At 38.2% G+C, this 20,738-nt stretch overlaps 1 protein-coding gene across 8 annotated transcripts in view; it reads right to left on the minus strand.

Moving 5' to 3' along the window:
- Positions 1 to 10,032: 10,032 nt before the first annotated feature.
- Positions 10,033 to 20,738, minus strand: part of CHD1 (chromodomain helicase DNA binding protein 1) — a 66,423-nt gene continuing 55,717 nt past the window's right edge. For 6 of the 8 annotated variants that reach the window (XM_080638474.1, XM_080638475.1, XM_080638473.1 and 3 more), the window contains 7 exons: positions 19,879 to 20,142; positions 19,310 to 19,450; positions 14,681 to 14,859; positions 13,037 to 13,133; positions 12,777 to 12,834; positions 11,858 to 12,068; positions 10,033 to 11,660 (listed from right to left, as the gene is read on the minus strand). In XM_080638474.1, coding sequence (XP_080494600.1) covers positions 11,297 to 11,660; positions 11,858 to 12,068; positions 12,777 to 12,834; positions 13,037 to 13,133; positions 14,681 to 14,859; positions 19,310 to 19,450; positions 19,879 to 20,142 — 1,314 coding nt within the window. In that variant the 3' untranslated portion in view covers positions 10,033 to 11,296. The remainder of the gene's footprint in view (positions 11,661 to 11,857; positions 12,069 to 12,776; positions 12,835 to 13,036; positions 13,134 to 14,680; positions 14,860 to 19,309; positions 19,451 to 19,878; positions 20,143 to 20,738) is intronic. The other 2 variants (XM_080638478.1, XM_080638479.1) reach the window with 2 other exon arrangements.

Genomic DNA, 20,738 nt, shown 5'->3' on the forward strand with positions numbered 1-20,738 from the left:
AGCTTTCCTAGAAGTATTAATTTCCAACAATAAAGTACATCAGAAATAGTCACGATGACCTGCTTGTATTGGTGCTATAGTGGTAATTTTAGAATGATTGTTCTTTTGGTGTGAAAATGGGCTCACATCATAGTCTAGAAAGATCCGAAACCAATTGTATCTACCACCTAGTTCTCACATTTTCAGTTTTGGAATTCATTGCAAGATCACTCCATGCTGGAACTCAGAGTACAGCTAAGGTATTTCACATACAAATCATGTTTAAGAGAAATACACAGACCGTAGGAAGCATGAAAATCTCACCTGTCAAATTGAACTACTCAAAGAGCTGAAAATACATACAAAGAATTTTATGGTTAATCTTAAAATATTTAATATCTAATTAACAATAAAACACTCCCAGTGCTTCAGGAAAAGAAATTATCCACAATAAAAGCACTCAGGGTCCTGTAGTCTTTGTAATTGCTGACAGTTACTATTAAGTTTAGAGAAATTATCACTTACTACTTACACGACCGCTCATGCAAATGTAGATTTATTTTAACCATTTAGGTATTAAGCTTTCACAGGCACGCAGTCTTAAAAGTGGAAACTGTGCTCCGAATTTTCCAAGGGAAGCATTACTGTTTAATATAGATTAAGTTCAGCTCCCTCTAGTGACTGGGAGGGAGTGACTGGATCCACCCCTGATCTTCTATTCAAGACGGAAAATGGGACCCCAATTATAAAAATATATCTCTATCATATGACAAGATTGAATAGAGGAGTAAAGGAGAAAATAAAGTATATCCTTTATTGTTACAGATACTACATCATTTAAAGTAAATTTACAAAACAAAATGAGCCTGCACTTAGTAAATAAGCTTTCGTACTTCAAGCAGTATTTTCTGATTAGCAAATAGTGCAATACTTTCTGTTTACTCTTAAAAACCTCACCAAATTTCACTTTCTAAAATCGTTGCCCAAAGAAGTGGTAAATGCCCCATCCCTGGCAGTCTTCAAGGCCAGGTTGGACAGGGCCTTGGGTGACATGGGCTAGAGTGAGGCATCCCTGCCCATGGCAGGGGGCTTGGAACTAGATGATCTTAAGGTCCTTTCCAACCCTAACTATTCTATGATTCTGTGATTTTAAAAGGCAAAGCCAAGAGCAATTATTAACTAAAAAATGATCATAGAAATAATAAAGTGCTTGAGACATATGAAATGTACAAGGAAGCATTTACAGTAGCTGCCATAGGGCTGTTTCTTGGTGACATATATGAAAGGAAGAAACAATAATGAAGAAGAAATGAGGATAATTCATCAGAACCTGTCTCTTCAGGTATGTTCTGCTTACTCAATCAATCCACAGCATTGAATAAGCAAATTGTTCAGTCTAATAATTTTCACTGAAGTGACAGAAAAAAGCAATTATTTTAATATAATGCAGAATATTCAGTGCAAATTGAGAGTACCTCACTATCTCATTAAAATTCTTAATTGATCAGCTAAAAGCAAACAATGCCTAAAACAGCTGGTACTATAGCAGATCTTTGCTAATTTGTACCAGTGTGTGGGAGACCTGGAGTGCAACCAGCTCATGAAAGCACCAGAACTGGCACAAACAGGAGAGACGTGACATTGCTTCATTTGCTGGCAAGCACCAGTTTGACAAGACTTAGCCATGGTGGGATGTGTGCAAAAGTTTTTTAGCTTTTCTGTGCTCTTTCACTGCTTTCCTTAAGGAGAAGGAAAGCTATGTTTACATTATCAACTCAAGCAGTGCAGAGCAAGAAAAAAGGAGTTGAGGACCCAACATCTACACCCCACATGTCTGGGGAGGAGGGGGTTACATCAGCTGAGCTTTAGTCTTGATGCTTGGAGGGTGTTTTCCCCTTTGGCTTCATCTGAAATTAACCAGCCCTATGCAGAGGGAAACAGGTCTACAGTGCAAATCCAAATGGAGAGTGTGGAAGGGATCAGGAAATTAAGTTCAGAAATCTACTCCTTACTCAATCTAAAATCCTATTCTAGATACATGCTGTGTTTGCGAAGTACTTCTGATTTTATGAAAGCTTCTGTTCATCCATGATGATAACATATGGCACCCACCTCAAAAGAATATTTCCATTAATAATATAGATTTTCCTTTTAGACTTCTTAGAATCTGAAGCCTGCACATCTAGGTGGTCAAATGGTTATCAAATTAACAATTAGTGACTTGTGGGTGCTATAGATGTATATCCTCCCAATAGTAATTATGTTTCTTCAGGATGTTGCAGTTGAAGAATCAAAGTTATGACAGAATGAATAAATCCTTGTAGCATCTACTGGTCTGCTGTTTGGATGGCAAGGAGAGGACCTTGGTGGAGGAGGTTTTGTATTTTCTTTAAATAGGTATAATCACAAAATTATCTCTAAATTCCTTGTTGCTCCTGCGTTCCCAAGAGGCATGAATGGAGGGGTAGGCTGTGAGAGGCACGTGGTGTTGACTGACACAGACCACATGTTCTCTTTTATCTGCAGCTGTGTGCTAGCATTCCTTCCACAGAGCCACTTCTTTCACAGCTGGCTGAAATTCAGAATTTCTTTCACTGTCTCTGTGTAACAGTTACTCCAGGGCCAGTCTTCCAAACCTGGTATCTGCCTTCCGGCTCAGCTCAGTGTTTGCCAGACATCAAAAGATTTGATGCCTTATGGATTTACTTTGCTGTCACGTTCCTAAAGCAGATGGAAGGTATACTGGAGTAATCATCCACAGAGTCTGGTGAGGCAACTACTTTGCGAAAACGCTTTCCACAGATGATGCCGATTGCATAGCCCAAATGTTGCTTATTCTGTCATTCTATGAAAATTTGGCATCTGGAAACACCAGAGTATTTACATATGGGAGACCAATACGGACAATAACTAGATGCCTAATGTGTTTAGTTTCAAATTACATTCAACCACTTGCCATTTGTACAACTGATGGGTAAAGAGAACCAAGGGAAGATTGCAGATGTTCCACATTTGCTCTCTCACAGAGCAGGAGTCTTGAGTCTCACTCGTGACCCTGATGGGCCCCTCTGCTGCACTGGAATTCTGTGCACTGGAACAACAATTGTGCATTAGAACTCTGAAGCTGAACTTCACAATTTTCATTCAGCTTAGCAGTCAAGTTTCAAAGTGGGAAAAAGAGAGGACGATAATTACACATGAGTTCCTATCTTAGAGAATCATAGCTACATCTGTACCTAGTTGATTTCCAATATCTGTGAAGTTGTCGGAGATATATGAAAAATAAAGGAAACTTTGTGAAAAGTTAACATGATACAGCCCTGGGAAAAAGGCTAGGATGACACCACAGATCAGCCAACCAAGGCAATACCAAGGTAAGCACAAAGAGAACAAAACTGCTGATAGATCCAAACTGAAGAGTACTTCAAGTGAACCATCCTAATTAACATAGTACATACCCCACCCTTGGGTAGGAAAACCCCTACCAATGCAGCCCCTTCCCCATAGCAAATGCACAGTAAAAGGAAGATGCTGGGAATTTGCTAAGTAAAGATGGGGCAACTTGAGAGCCAGTGGGAATGAGGTTGACTAAACATGACTAGAAAAATACTGGTAACTGTTGCTCAGAACATATAAAATGTTTACTGTGAACTGAAGCATGCTAGCTTTGTGAAGTTACCACCTAGCACCCATCTCTGCACAGACAAGAAATTAACAAGTATCTCAACTGTTAATTTGCTCTCTTCACACCAGGTGAAGAGCCCTGATTTTTGGACACGAAATTGATGCATAACTTAAAACGGGTCTCCCTGAGATGCCTGCTTTCAGCTTCGTCATTGTTTCCCACGTCTGCTCAGTGTTTTATTTTTAAGTCAAAAGCCAATGAAAAGATGTGGTGTAGTAATCAGAATTTCCACATGCTAATTTTCAGACAAGCAAATGAGCTTGTCTCATCTCTCAGCTGTCCTCAACAAGAATACCTGGCACTGGCCATGACTGCCTTCCCACTGCAATCCAAAATCGTTCCTGGAGGGGTCAGGTACAAGCTAATGGGAAAAAAATCCTGTTCCAAGAGATCTGCGTCAATCATGATGGCTGAAAGAAGACATTAAGGATAAAGAAATATTGAATAAAATGTAGTATTTAGAAGCACCTGGTAAGAATAGAATAAAATTCACACTTTCAACTATTTTGGTATTCTGAAGATATTGCTACTAACTGATGTGTGTTTCATGACCCCCTTGTTATACTGGAATAACAACAATTCATCTCATAAAACAAAGTGTTTACAGTACTAAACTGAGTGCATCACTGCATATGAGAAGAAATTATTAGTTTTTATTCCATGATCATACACTGAATAATGATAAAAGAAATACTGAGTTTACTTCATGCATTCACTGCAGTATACTCTCATCATGTACTCTCTTCAATGGATGAAGTGGGCTTCCCTTGAAAAAGCTGTTTGAGGCTCTGTCATTAAAATTGCATCATAAGAATTGCATAGAGGGACCTGAACTAAGATGCTGCATGAAAATTTAGTGCAGCCTAATTTTAAAGTCATTTCTTTTGCAGTTATGCAGATGTCAAGTCACTCTTCATTTATGGAAAAGAAATCGAAAATACTGTCATCAAAAAATGTTGTTAACTCAGTTTTGAATGTTTACAGTATATTTATTGAAAACATTTTCAGTATTTTCCTATGTATTTATTGAAAATATTTATTTTGTAAAGAATTGGTAGGCTGTCAGTCCATCTGTTTATTTTGTATGTTACTATACTACAAACCTATATATTAAGACCTTAGATTACGAATAGAAAAATAACTTGACTCACAGTTAACGTAAGCAGATTTCAAATTAATAATGAAAATGTCTTTTTTGTAATTATAGAAACATAGATTTTGGTTCTAATAATAAGGTCTGTTTCAAATTCTATATGTAAATAACATTGTGTTCTCCCTATTAAGAATAATTTTCCACAAATTGCAAAAGTGATCCTTAAGTACAAATTAAATATTCAAAAAATTAAAAGCAAATCTAATAATTTACAAGTAAATTGATGTTATTAGATGCGTCATATTTCCTTATCGTCAGTACTGTAACTTGAAGTAATGTAAACTTTAAACTTCACGCACTCTTCGAATGTGTCTGAATGACAGACAAGCTAGGGTTGGGTTTTTTCCCACTTGCAGTCAGGATTGTGGTGTTTCTCTAGAATTTCAAAAATGCAAAAGGGCAGCCATCTATGATTGTCCAAGGCTATGCTCTTGAACCTCACAAAGGTCACTATTTCAAGAGCTACGCAAACTTGCAGACCTGTAATAATTGAGCACGCTGCATTCTTCAGATAATTTTATATTAATTTGTTCTAGTATTCTGGCCATAATTGTGTCTGAGAGTAAATATTTTCATCTTATAATGAATTCCCTTAATTTAAATAGACTGGGGAAGACTGCACTATCAAAAAAACCATACTAGATAGAATGGGTGTTCATATTTTGAAAACTTGACCAGAGCATGCTGGAATATGGAGGATTTACAGGGTGACCTGACCTGTCAGCTCATTGATGTATACTTCTAATATCTCTCTTCAGTCAACCAGCTAAAGACTGTTCTGGTACAATACATTTGAAGGGAAGAATGCAGTTGTAAAGCACGAAACTAGAGAATGAAGTGCTTCATGTATATTTTTTCATTAAAGCTTATGGATTATTCTTCCATGCTTCCCTCCAGCATTACGGTTATTAAATACCTGGATCCTAACTCTGCAGATGCATTTATTTGGAATTTGGCATGACTTAGTGAACCCTTAAGATTTGGGAAGGTAAGGGTAATTTTCCAGCCCCGTCTACATTCATGCCAGGAAGAAAAAAAAAAAAAAAATTAGACCTTATCTTTCTATATTTGATAGTTTTTGTAGATTTCAGTTTACAGTTTGAGATACTTTAAAACTGACATGCTTATCCTGTTCTGGATAGAGAATCCATCTACAGGATTTCATTACAGGAAGATCATTACCACTCCCCTCCCCCACACCAAACCCCCCCCCCCAAAAAAAACAACCACCAAACAACCAAACAACCAACCCCAAAAAAAAAACAAAACCAAAAAAACCAAACAAAAACCCAAAAAAGAAAACCACCAAAAACCAAAAAACCAACTTAGTGAAATATTTAAAACAGAAAGCGATCTCTCATATTAACACCACCTTTGCATACAGCACCAACAAGAAATAGAGCAGTTGATTCCCAGCAGAAGAACTGAAAGACACTTAAGGCTGTGGACTTCTGACAGTTCTATAATGGATGCTCAGCACCACGGCGTGTTGCTCAGTCACTGCCTACATTTCACAGTTCCAAGATTCACAAGACATAGCATTTAATTAATATACGGACAGGCATAGATAGTTTCACAGAATATATTCTTCATTATGTCAGAAACTTCTAATATAAGATTAAGTTTCACTTTAAAAACTGAAAAAATGATATGCTCACAAAAATCAGAGCTTGGAAACATCTTCCTTTCTGTTGGTGCAAGCATGGTACCTCTAACTATACTGGATCAACTGTGGCACCAGTGAGCTCTCACAATTTGCTAAAGTTTAGGATTAATATTTTTGGCAGGAAGTCCTGAAAAGGAGAATATTTCATATAGCTTCAGTCAGTAGTGTGCATTTTCACTGCCTTTGATTGACAACCTTCACACTAAAAGGCACTATTTTGTATTAAAAGTTTGCAAATCAGTTCCAGAATAGAGCTGGTACAGCTGGATTAATTGTTTGTTAGAATGTGCCCAGGCTGTGGTGCTCTTTAAATGTTGCCCAAGACCTGCGCAGTGTATGAATTGTTCTGGCAGTCTGTGTCCTGCTGCCCATTTCTTGAGGTCCCACAGGGTCCTATGTAGCCATGTGGTGGGAAACAAATTAATCATTGCATTCAATCATGTAACAGGTAACATGCTGCCAAGGAAACAGTTAAGGAAGGTTAAGTGAAATAGAATCACTACCGCCTGACAATTGAAACACTTACAATACGCACAAGAGATACATGTTGATTCCATAATGGAAGAGAGGTGCAGGTGCATAGGAACTTTCATATGAGGCCACATTACTTGCTGTGGCCAAAACCTGAGGGTCACTTGTTACAGTTAATCAAGGTTCAGAGAGCAGCTACCTCACACAGAATTCATGTTTGTTATTGTAGACCTTTACATGGCTACATTTTTCCTGCTAGCTAGAATAAAAGAAGTACTATAATGAATCAAGCTTGGACTAAGTAGTTCGGGGTTACAGTTACATCTCAGGTGTTGACTAACCACAGGCCTGTAATTAATCACTTTGACATTTCTTTATAAAATCCCAATAGCACTTACATATCTCAAAGGACTGTTGCTCAGTTTACTTCCTGTAAATGATTAAGATTCATGAAAATCAGTCATATTATACAATGACTGAAAACAAATTTGAAATACAGTCCTGATAATCCACAATAAATACATGCAAATTTTCTGTATTTATTAGTTTATGTAAATAGTGAAGCTTTGGAGTAAACTGAAAATTAGGCACTTGACCAGGACTTGCCACTTTTCTGTAAAATGACCCCTATCCCTCCCTAATTTTTTCTACAATATATACCATATAGAATATGAACGTATATCTAAGATTTTAAAAACTATTCTGCTGCTACATCCTCTCCATTGCTGGGAATTCCTATGGCACTTTTTCCACAGCTGAAATGCTGGAGGGGGAGAGATTGTCTTCAGACTCTGTAATGGCTAATTCCCTCAAGTACTGATGCCTTTCTCGTATGCAGTCCACCTTCCTGTGTGATGTACAACATCCTCCTTGAATGGATACCTTTCCTTCACTCTTATCCTCCAGAGGCTGAGGATTCAAAATTGCCCTGTCAATTGCCCCGTCAATTGCCCCTTCCCTAACAAGTTAGCCTGGCTGCTTGGCTTCCTTACTCTCTAATTCAAAATTGTTGTTCCTATTGTCCCAGCATTGGAGCATCCAGGTGATGATGTGCTCACCTGGACAACAGCTGAAATCTTTTAGCATATTCTGCAGCTCAGTCAAGGAGAGAGATCAAGAAGTTACCTCTTGTTCTGCCTCTTCCTCTGTTTCTTGTAGTGGTTCCTATAGTTCTGGTATTGGCCTTTCTTCATCTCTTCCTTCACTAAAGTTATTTTCAAACTTCCATTTCCTCTTGCATATAGGGGCAACTGATACCGACACAGGTTTGTTCTCTGCTTCAGTTATATCATCCATCACCGGGGTCTGAGTGTTGGTCATGCTTGTTGTCAGGGTTTGAGTAGTTGCAGTACCGGTCACAGGAATTAAAACAGCCACAGTGCTTGTCACTAAAGTTTGAATAGTTACTGTATACTTGCTGCTGTTATGGAAGTAAAAGTAGCTGCAGTGCCTATTGCAAGAGTCTGAGTAGCCCTGGTATTGGTCATCACACAAGAGTAGCTACAGTGCTTGTTATGGAGATTGAAGTGGCTGCAATGCTTGTTGCTAGGGACTGAGTAGCCATAGTGCTTACTGGTATTTTAATAGCTATAGTGTGTCACAGGTGTTGAAGCAGCAAGTCTTGCTGCTGGACTCTGAGTGCCTTCAAGCTGCAGTGCTTCTCACAGGGGTTGGAGTAGCCACAGGTAGCTGTTTAACCCTGAGCAAGACCTGAACCATATTCAACAACATGCTGTCTCCTAGCAAAAGACCGAGGCTGGTTTTGAGGGGAAGGGAAGGGTAAGACGAAGGGGAGCTGGTGCCTCTTCAAGGAAAAAAGGTCAAAGCTGTAACTGTTAACGGTTCCCAACAGATGGCTCCTGAGGGACAAAGGTCATGATACAATACTGAGCGCACACATCAGACTACTCTTATGACTAACAATTCCATCATATCATAACCCAGCACTACAAAGTACAACAAAATTACAACCTTAGCCCAAGCCCCACAAATAAACATCACCACAGGAAGTACATACGACAACAGTATCACATAGCATACCAGAAAGCACACGTGTGATCTCTGAGAACAAATGAGGCAATGTTATGGTCAATGATTATTACAGTACAATTATTAACAACAAAGTTGTTATAACACACTCTGCTCAGGTCAGTTGTTATCTCAACCCTTTGTGCCCCATGCTGGGTGCCAGAAAGGACTGCCATGGCCTAAACCCAGCCAGTAACTCAGTACTAGCAGCAGCTTGCTCAGTTCCATTCCTCAATCCCTGGCTGGACGGGGAGGAGATGAAGAATATAAAACCTGCATATTGTGCTAAGAGAAGTTTAATAACTAAAGTACAACATAAATAGTAATACCAACAATAATAATACTGATAATAATAGGAAACAACAGAAAAATAAATGAAAATTCAGAAAACCCAAGTGATGCCCAATAAAATTGCTCAGCCCCCGCTGACCAATACCCAGCCAGACCCAAGCAGTTATTGGCCCCTTCCAGGTAACTCCCCCAGGTTTATACACTGGGCATGACATGCTGTGGTATGGAATACCCTTTTGGCTAGTTTGGGTCAGGTGTCCTGTCTCTGCTCCCTCTCAGCTTCTTGAGTCCCTCCTCATTGGCAGAGCATGAGACTGAAAAGTCCCTGATCAGGGCAAATGCTACTGAGCAACAACTAAAACACTGGTGTGTTATCAGCACAGTTCTCAGACTAAAGCCAAAGCACAGCACTCACCAGATACTATGAATATAACTGTCCCAGCTGAAACCAGGGTATTTTGGTTCTACATGAATGCTTTCATACAAACCTGTTCAATTAGAAAAAGTGCACAACACTGCAAGAGAAGAGAAAAACTGGAGCAACAGACAGAGTTTCAACTAGAGCAAGCCAGACTAGGTATCTTTCCTATTATAGAATCATACAATCATAGAATAGTTAGGGTTGGAAAGGACCTTAAGATCATCTAGTTCCAACCCCCCTGTCAACTGCATATTAAAATTTAGTACTTCAGAGCTTCATGTTTTTAAAGGTAAACCTGAGAAAAAGTAACACTGTAGAGAAAACCAGCAGAGAACTACTACAAGAGCCCACATATCCTTTTAGTTTAAATTTAATTTGTCAGACAGAAGTTATCTATGTACAATCAGTGTGCATTGTAACAATTCTGTCAATAAAGTAATTAAAATCTTCTAAAATATTAACCAGCTGCATAGCACATTTGACATTATTGCCCATGTTGAAAAGGGAACAAAAATGGATTTACAAGAAATTTTGGATGACTTAGGTTCTGAAGTGTTCAGATATTTAATACTCCTCCTTTAAAACCAATGCACCTGAAAAGCTTTCCAGAGCACAGTTTAGCTGGATGTTTCTTACCATTTCATTACAATCACAACACTTAACAGCTTAACAGGAAAATAAAATAAAAAACCCCTAACCAAACGACAACAAAAAACCCGACCACCACAAACAAAAAAACCCCAAAACATAATTATCCAATAAAAAAGGAGCATTAAACAGAACAGTATGTTCCCTTTCCCAATTTTTACATTCTAAGTAGTGATTCCATCAAGATACTTTATTAAAACATGTAAGTACACTGATTTTCTTTCATATTTGTAACAAGAAGGCCTGAGTTGGTGGGGAAAGGAACAGTCAAAAAAAGCCTGAGAGGGAAAAAAGCTCATTTAATGAATATACAATAATTTACAGTCATTTGTCAGTCATTTGTTTGAGTGTTGTTTTTTATTTTTTTTTTCTGTTTTGTAAAAAGGCATTATAACTGATCACAAACAAGAGAAATCCTGGCTATTTTACAGGTACAGAATTTAAATATTCAAGCTTGTGATGAAAAGTGGCAAGGTGGTCGCAGTGTACAATGTAAACAAGTAGCTTTGGAAAGTGAACAAAGTCCTTGAGAATTCTTTACTACAAAAGAAAAGAAAATAAACTCCCCATTCCTTCCTGAAACATGAGCACAGGTCAGGGTTTAAAAGTTCATTTACAAACATAATTTAACATGTGTTCAGCCTAAACCCACTTCGACATGAAGAGTTTTATAGTAAGATCCAGTCTGAAAGGGGCAGTGTTGAGGTCCCTTGTAAAAGTAAACATCTATCTTTTCTTAAAAAAGAGTGCCCCAGCATTTGCAGCACAGTGCAGCATAAACTTTAAATACAAAAATATTTTTCTTCTGTTGGGATAATAGACCTTGCATCCTGGAAAGAAGTAACAATACTGCTACTGATAGAATATCCAGTCCATATCTTTCAAGTCATGTAAGGCAATTACTGTGTTAGTTTACTGGATATGGCTAAAACGTTCAGAGAATGTCAGTCTTTGTTATGTTTTCCGGCTACTCCATGTATGTTCAGGTGTACTTTTATGATCTGATGAGTGTTCAAATGGAGATCTGTGTCCTAGGGGAGATCTTGAACCATAAGGAGACCTCTGATCTAATGGTGACCTTGGGCCACTACCCGATGCTCTGTGGTCCATTTGCCAGTCTGAGTGGTACCTATAATCTCTAGGAGACTTATGATGGCTGTACTCTGAAGTTGAACGGTGATCTGAATATATCCTGTGGTCTGCATGGGAACGGTGATCCGAATGACCCCAGCTTTCTTTTAAACCTCCTTCCAGGTTTGACCTGTGGTCTCTGCTCCTGTAGTCATCTAACTTTCTATGTTTACTGTCACTGTAGTATCTAAAAATAGAAATTATTTGTTAGTGTTACTGAACACACATTAAAAGCCACAATTATGCCAGATCAACAGAGCTGCATTAGAGAAATATTGCTGTGATTTTGCATTACTCAAAAAAAAGATGTTTTGATGCTTGCTACAAGCATACTACAAAACCAGGAAGGGAATTCTGAACAGATTTTAAAAGTGCTGAACTCACCTGCTGTCTTGTTTGTAGTGATCCCAGTCTCTGTGATCTTTTCCATTGCTGAAGGCTGAATAGGGCCTTTTCCTAGAGTCACTTTTCTTGTAAGCATCTCCCTGATGCCTGTCTTTATGATGATCGTGGTATTGTGACAAATGTCTATCAGAAGAGTAACTGTCCCTGCTACTGTCATCATGGTTTGTATTCTCCTTGAGTCTTTCCACATCTGTTTAACAAGGCAGAGGTTACAACTAGTCTCATAAAGTCTTTTCTTCACCTAACTCAAACAGCACTTCTACCAGTCAGATATAAAACAGTATAAAACTGACACTATAATTTGACAGAAACAAGATCTAAATACTTGAAAGACAAATGCACTAATGCAAGTGAACTGAAAGAAACCTCAGAAGTCAGAGGGAAGCAAGCTTGAATGTAGACGTGTAGGACTTGGAAACTGAAATTTTCAACCTCTCCATCCAGTCTGTGAAGGTAACTGTGATCCAAATGAGCAGTGAGTAGAGATGCCTTTAGTAGAGCAATATCAGACAGAATGATAGCAACTTCCCCTCTAAGAAGGGATGGCCTGAAGAAGTTGTAAAGATATAGCTTGCAAGTGAAAGACTGTCAGTGGTATTTCTGAAATAAATTATGTTGCTTGTTTAAAATCTTTGGCAATATGTATGGTGGGATCAAAAAATTAAACCCGAAAATTGTTTTCAAATTGTTTTTGAAGGAAGGTGAAATAACCTGCTACTTAAATCAGTAAGTACCAGCTTCAGTCTGCACTCAGCTGTATTTCACCAACTAGTGAAGTTTTGCTAATTAGCCTATCTCTAAGATATCAGCAGTGTGGGAGACAGATCAAAGAGACGTCAAAAGAAAAAAACATGAAAGCTAACATATCTAACACAAGAATATACTTAAGGTTTCTTACCTGGATTTCTAATTATATGTGTATTCACATTGCTGCTAATATTCTGGTCATTGTGTTGCTAAAAGAGACAAGTACAAAAACTCACTGCTACATCCCAAAGTTCATCTGAATTAGTTAGAAAAATATCCTAACAAAAGAGACTACTGCAAACATAAATGCTAGATAAAGCGTATACGTGTGTTCATTATACAATCTAATGAAAGCGTTGTAATACTTAAAAACCATACTTGCATTTTTAGAAAAGGTTTGAAAAATATTACCTGAGACTCTTGACGTTTTTTGATTGCATGTTTATACAATTTGTGCAGCTTTCTGGCATCAAATTCTGTAAACTTAGAGACAAAAATCCACAAATTTCTGAGGAAGAAGAAAAGAAGATATAATTCTTTAATACATTTTTCTTGTATTATGCATCAGAACATGGATTTAACTGAAATTATCTAAACAGCAGTACTTCAGCAAACCAGAAACATTGTGAAATTTACACAGCATTGCCGAGCTGCACATCAAAAACTACGTAGCTGTATTTGAAATATTTAAAAGATTAACGCCCTTAACATTTGTCACTACTTAATATTTATTGTAAATACTTCAGAATGCAAAGTGGATGGAAACTAGCACTAATAACAATCATGTTTAGAATGATTTGTGAAGCTGCTTAAAAATGTAGATACCTGTTTATGAATGTCTTCTGACAGGTTGTTTGAATGAGTACTCACCACTCAGTACATAAAAATTTAAGTAAGTAAAAATACTTCCAAATATGAAATCTCTTAGAGTGTAAGACATATGACCTACAAGCCTTACTGCATGAAAATATCAGAGATTTTTTCCACAGAATTCCAAAACCCGGTCAAACCTTTGAAATGAAATAAGAACTGTGAAACAGGAACAAATCGAGTCTTTTGCTGTCAAGATGCCAAATCTCTAAAGCAATAATTTCCTTCTACAGGTAACAGATCTGAATTCTAGAATTTTTTTTTTTTTTAAACTCAAATTTACATGTGACATTTTGGTCTAGAGGTTTACAGAAATAGACAACCAGTCAATGGTATGCCTCATTATACTTATATAACTTTACATAAACTAAGTAGCTTAACTACACTTGTTATCAAAGATAGCTGAAATACATATTTTATTAATCTACATGTAACACTGTGGCACTATAAAGAAGCATAGCTCTGAGTTTCTACTTCAACAAATGTAACATTTACCAAAATGTAAGATGTGGATCTGGGTTTCATATCTCAGATCACCTTTAATATTTTGAAGTAAAGCAAGTAAAACCAGCAGAAGCGTTCTACAGAAAGAGAAGTTTCCAAGAAAATGAAACACTTAACAGACTTCCTTATATGAAAGTGCAGGCTGTATTTTCAACCATAAAAATACTGAAGTGCATATACTGATAAAAGTAACCCAAACTGCATCAAGAACTTAAGGAAAAAGTTTACAAACTAAATTTTTTTCCTTATTTTTTTCACCTCCTAAAGACGCAAACTCTACTTTAATTTTTTAAATATACCTGAGTACATTATAATAAATACAAGCATCAAGTCATAGTTAACATGTAATTTAATTTTAGAGTATATTTTTAAAAGAATAAAGAATTCTGCAACTCAAAATCATACAAAGCTCAACTTGCCTCAAGAATTTTAAAGCATTTGCTTTCAGTTTTAAGATGTGAGATGACTCTACCTACTGGACAAAATGCATTGCTATGCAGTATGAAAAATACAATCCATTAAAAATCACAACCATCTATAATCTTTTTTTTATAGATTTCTATTTAAAACATCAGAAAGATACCAGAAAGGGAAAGTAAGAAATGAGAGAAATAATTAAAAACTACTCTGTCAATTGAACCAATTTCAGATTTTCAAGAAAAAACACGGAGAATAACTTACTTTCTCCACTGTTTAATTTGTTCAGGATTTGTGTACTCTTTTAGACATTCAGTAATGTGATCCCCAATTTTGATTAGACACTGTCTAGTATGTTCCAGCTGCTCTCTTTCAGAAAGGCCCTTCTCTGGTCTATCCAGCTGTTTCAATGCTGCTTTGACAGGCCTCATTCTTTCTTTGCACTGTAAAACGGAAACAAGGAACGTATTATTTCAAAGGAAAAGAAAATTCTGAACTATGACCCACCCTTTACTGTGATACGCATATACCCAGGCAAAGACAGTATTGTTACAAGCCAAATGAAACAAAAGACTTGCTCACAGCTCTTCAAAATCTTTTACAGGTTTCTTTCGGAAAAAGTTGTATTTTGAATCCCCTAGAAATTTACTCCTCTATGAAAGCATTAGATTATATAAAATACAGATATCAAGGATGTAAGAAATCACTAATTTAATATAAGGGATTTCCTGAGGGAAAGGACTCATTACAAATGGGTTTTACAAGCAAAGCTTTCAGCACAAGCATATAGGACAAGATAAACTTTTTAGCACCTTGAAAGCTATATTAACTCAACATCAGAATTAACTATGAGTGTTGAGTACATTTCGAAAAGATACTTTCTGCAAATTAAACCTGGCATTCAGCACAGGATCAACACTGATTCTCCAAGAAGTTTTCAAATCTCAGTCCTATTCAGATTCTAGAAAAACTTGTGCTATCAAGAGTAAAGCTTGTTTGGGTATGCCTAGATCAGTAACAACTGTGATGGCAATGCAGATACATATTATATGTGAGTTCCTGAATTTTCACACTTTGATTCAGATGTTTTAATAATAAATCCAGATAAAACTAGTTAGCATGATTTAAATTACAGACATTTGCTTAGGAATACCATCCAACTACAATAGCATGGTAAAGAGATGAAGAAATGAATATTTTCCTTGTCACAAAGAGCCAAATTAGTCAAGCCTGAATAACCCACTGTAGCAATTTGCGCTTGAAAGTGTAGTTAAATATGCTAAGTAGACTGTAGTTGACCATGGCATAATGACAAACATACATTCCAGAAAAAAAACCCTGGACAAACAAGTGTTTTCCTATACAGAGAACCAACCTAGAATTACTCCCAGTAAAAACAAAAGAAAGCTTGCAGAAAAAACAAAACAAAGCAAAACACAAACCGAAAAACAAAAAAAAAAAACCCAAACAACCCACACAAACAAAACCAAAACATATAAATAAATTAAAAAACCAAACAAACAAAAACCCAAACCCAATCAACTACACAAATAAAAATAAAATAAAGACAACCAACCAACCAACCCACACTTTAAAAAAAAAAAAGACAACACTAATGATTGTAACGGAATGAAGCTGAGTATCACCATTACCACGTAAGCATCTAGGGACAACCAGGGAAGATCTTCCATTGCCAGCTCATGCCACTAAGTAATTAAGCAGCTGCACTGCATATTGCACTAGACACAGCTTTAAGCTGTCCTTCAGAAGATGGTTTACTTTTAGAAGACTGCACTGCTTAAATATAGAAGTGATCAGAAAAATAGAACTGTACATGGAAATCAAGTGATTTTCTGTCACTTAGACACACAAACATATCCACCTGAATCACTTGAGACTCATCCTGGAAATCACAGATGAGTTACTATTTAGAATAAAATCATACATAGACCAGTCACTATCACACTCAAGAGGATCTTACTTGAATGTCACAACCAGAACCCGCAACAACCCCAATAAACCTGGCTGGCAAAACCAAACATCTGTTGAAAACTTGAATGACAAAACACCCACAGGAGAGCAGCTGCTCAAAGTAACTCACTAATACCTTTCCAAAGGACCCAGCCAACCTATAAAATTTACATAAGTTCTGCATATGTACCTCTTTTCCTCTAATATTGATTCTGTTCTTAGTCAGAAGTAGTGATTAAACAACATTATTTTGTTGTCAGAGACAGTACTCCAGCAAGGTATTTCTATGGGCCTTCGCGTTTGTTCCTTCCTATGTCTACTAATTTAAGTCTGCAATACTTATGAAGGGACTTTAGCAGGGCAAACTTTGGCCTTTTCAAGCAATTGCTAGGGGAAATCCCATGGGCAAGGCTGCTTGAAGGTAAAGGGGCCCAAGAGAGTTGGTTGACATTCAAGAATTGCTTATTCCGAGCTCAAGAGCACAGCATCCTGACATGTAGGAAGTCAAGGAAGAGGGCCAGGACACCAGCGTGGGTAAATAAGGAACTGCTGGGTATGCTCAAGTGGAAGAGGAGAGTTTACAAGTCATGGAAGGAGGGGCTGGCCACTTGGGAGTAATATAAGGCTGCTGCTAGAGGATGTAGGAGGGCAGCTAGGATGGCTAAGGGCTCCTTAGAATTAAATCTGGCAAGAGGGGTCAAGGACAGCAGAAAGAGCTTTTTCAAATACATGGCCGATAAAACTTAACACCAGAGGCAAGGTAGGCCCACTGGTGAAGGGGATGGGTGCCCTGGTGACAGAAGATACAGAGATGGCGGAGTTACTGAATGCCTTCTTTGTCTCTGTCTACTCTGCTGGAGGCAGTCCTGAAGAGCCCTGTACCCCTGAGACCTCAGATGAAGTCAGGTCAACGGAGCAGTTTGCTTTAGTCGATGAGGAATGGGTTAGAGACCAGTTGAGCAATCTGGACATCCATAAATCCATGGGTCCAGATGGGATGCACCCGCAGGTGCTGAGGGAACTGGCAGAAGTCATTGCTAGACCACTCTCCATCATCTCTACCAAGTCTTGGGAAACGGGAGAGGTGCCTGAGGACTAGAGGAAAGCAAATGTCACTCCAGTCTTCAAAAAGGGCAAGAAGGAGGACCCGGGTAACTATAGACCGGTCAGCCTCACCTCCATCCCTGGGAAAGTGATGGAACACCTTATCCTTGGTGCCATTGTAAGGCATATCAAGGATAAGAGGGTTATGAGGGGCAGTCAACATGGCTTTACCAAGGGGAAGTCATGCTTGACCAACCTCATAGCCTTTTATGAGGAAATAACATTGTGGATGGATGATGGCAGAGTGGTGGATGTGGTCTACCTTGACTTCAGCAAAGCATTTGACACAGTCTCCCACAGCATCCTCACAGCTAAACTGAGGAAGTGTGGTCTGGATGATCAGGTAGTCTGGATGACTGCGAACTGGCTGAAGGAGAGAAGCCAGAGAGTTGTAGTCTATGGGGCGGAGTCTAGTTGGAGGCCTGTATCTAGTGGAGTGCCTCAAGGGTCAGTACTGGGACCAGTATTATTTAATATATTCATCAATGATTTAGATGAGGGAATCGAGCGTACTATCAGCAAGTTTGCTGATGACACTAAGCTGGGAGGAGTGGCTGACACGCCAGAAGGCTGTGCTGCCATCCAGCGAGACCTGGACAGGCTGGAGAGTTGGGCAGGGAATAACTTGATGAAATATAACAAGGGAAAGTGTAGAGTCCTGCATCTGGGCAGGAACAACCCCAGGTTCCAGTATAGGTTGGGGAACGACCTGTTAAGAGAGCAGTGTAGGGGAGAGGGACCTGGGGGTCCTAGTGGACGGCAGGATGACCATGAGCCAACACTGTGCCCTCGCGGCCAAGAAGGCCAATGGCATCCTGGGGTGTATTAGAAGGGGGGTGGTCAGTAGGTCGAGAGAGGTCCTCCTTCCCCTCTACTCTGCCCTGGTGAGACCGCATCTGGAATATTGTGTCCAGTTCTGGGCCCCCCAGTTCAAGAAGGACAGGGACCTGCTGGAGGGAGTCCAACGCAGGGCAACTAAGATGATTAAGGGAGTGGAGCATCTCCCTTATGAGGAAAGGCTGAGGGAGCTGGGTCTCTATAGTTTGGAGAAGAGGAGACTGAGGGGTGACCTTATTAGTGTATATAAATATATAAAGGGGGAGTGTCACGAGGATGGAGCCAGGCTCTTCTCAGTGGCAAACAACGATAGGACAAGGGGTAATGGGCACAAACTGGAACACAAGAGGTTCCACTTAAACTTGAGAAGAAACTTCTTCTCAGTGAGGGTGATGGAACACTGGAACAGGCTGCCCAGGGGGGGTTGTGGAGTCTCCTTCTCTGGAGACATTCAAAACCCGCCTGGACACATTCCTGTGTAACCTCATCTAGGTGTTCCTGCTCCGGCAGGGGGACTGGACTGGATGGTCTTTTGAGGTCCCCTCCAATCTCTAGCATACTGTGATACTATGAAATGCTGAAACTTAATTTTTTGTTAGCTTACAAAGAATAAAGGTGTACAAGATAAAGGAAAGCCAGAGACTCCAGCAGTTGAACTGATCACTGATCAGTCTACTGATCAGGTCACTGATGTCTACTCTTCAAAGAATAACTCAAGAAGTTATTCTTGAGGATATACCTTTAAAGTCTATACTCTAAATCTATTCAGCAGACAGATCAGTGGATAAATACTGAATAAATACAGCAAACTGATGGAATGAAGACAAAAATTACTTTTGTCCAGTATCAGTAACATTCACTCATATGACACTATAGTAGCAAAAGAACACCTGTGTTACTGTGACCAATAACAGAACCAAGAATGCCAGAAATTGTCCTCATATAGACTTACAAACACTCACTTATCAAATAGGGACTTACCACACTAAACGTTTTCTGATCTAGTTCCTCAGATTCTTCTGATATAGGAACTGGTTCACTAGTTGCTGTAATATGAACTGGAGTATCCAACAATGGAGTTTTTTTAGTTTTTTCTTTATTTTCAGTTTTTACTTCATTTACCTAAGAACAAGATACAAAAATATCATATGTAAATTTTATTTTGGCTCTGGAATTATCCTATAATATATGACAATCCCCATAACTACTGCATTCTTTTCAACAGTAGAATAAAAACTACGTTGACATTCAATGACAGTACATTTTACTTTCTTTGTGGGATGGAAAAGGAGAATGGAAATGGAATAAAACAACTTCTTGCACACATTTGTACTCTCAGTCCAAATAAAATGTTGTTATTGAAGACGTAATTGCCCATTTCAAATGCCTGTCATCATGGTTTCACGTAGTAAAAATAAAACTTCAAATTACGTAAAAGACTTCAATGAAATGACAACTGATAACATCCAAAATACGTTTTCATCTCAGATTCACTCATATAAACCTAGTGGCCTTTTCTAGTGCTACATAAGATAAGTAAACCTAGTTACCTTCTCTTCCTTTACTTCTTTTTCTTTCTGTGTGGATTCTTTTACTTTGTTTTCTTTCTTTTCTTTAATATCTTTTTCTTTTAATTCCTTTTTATCCTCTTTCTCTTTTTTCTCCCTTTTCAAGTCCCTCTTATTTTCCTTTTCTTTTGTCTCTCTTTTTTCTTCAGCTTCCTTCTTTATACCAATATCTGGCTCAGGCTTTTCTTCATTTTCTTTTTCTGCTTTAACTTTTTTATGTGGATGTTTCACTGAAACAATCTCATCCTGCAATATGCAAGCATATATGTCACATCAACTGAGTTCCTACCTGTACAAAGTTTTGTAACTATCAGACCAAAACATTTTTTACCTGTGCATTTTTTTTCTTTATGGACATAGATTTAACACCTATCAAATAGAACTGAATGCAGTTTCAAAGATGAGAACTACTCATTCACTTCCTTGATGTGACAAAGCAAGTACTGATTTGGCAGTGGTAGTGGAGGTGAGAAACTAATGTCCATTTAACTTAGAATTCTGTCACTCTAAAAGGTAGCTAGGCTCTGAACAGCTAAAAACTATAAGGAAGCATGTCTCACAAAACTGAGCTGATTGGTCAGGACACTCAAGTGATGCAGATGTTAAAAGATGTCCGTTCTAGTTAACTTTGGTCCAGCAACTTTTTACCATTATTAAGCATTCACAGAAGTAACACACTCACAGCTTTCTTTCTTCCAGAGGTGTTCTTTTTACTAGGCTTAAAAAAAAAGTCTTAGTTACAGAGTAGTCTGATAGGGGTCGATTTAATTATCTGAAGGTGAACAAAGAATTACTCAACTGGTCTTTATAATATCCACCTGTAAGGTCTGACATGGAAACTC

This window comes from Psittacula echo (assembly GCF_963264785.1).
Source record: "Psittacula echo genome assembly, chromosome: Z".
Classification (NCBI taxonomy): Eukaryota; Metazoa; Chordata; class Aves; order Psittaciformes; family Psittacidae; genus Psittacula; species Psittacula echo.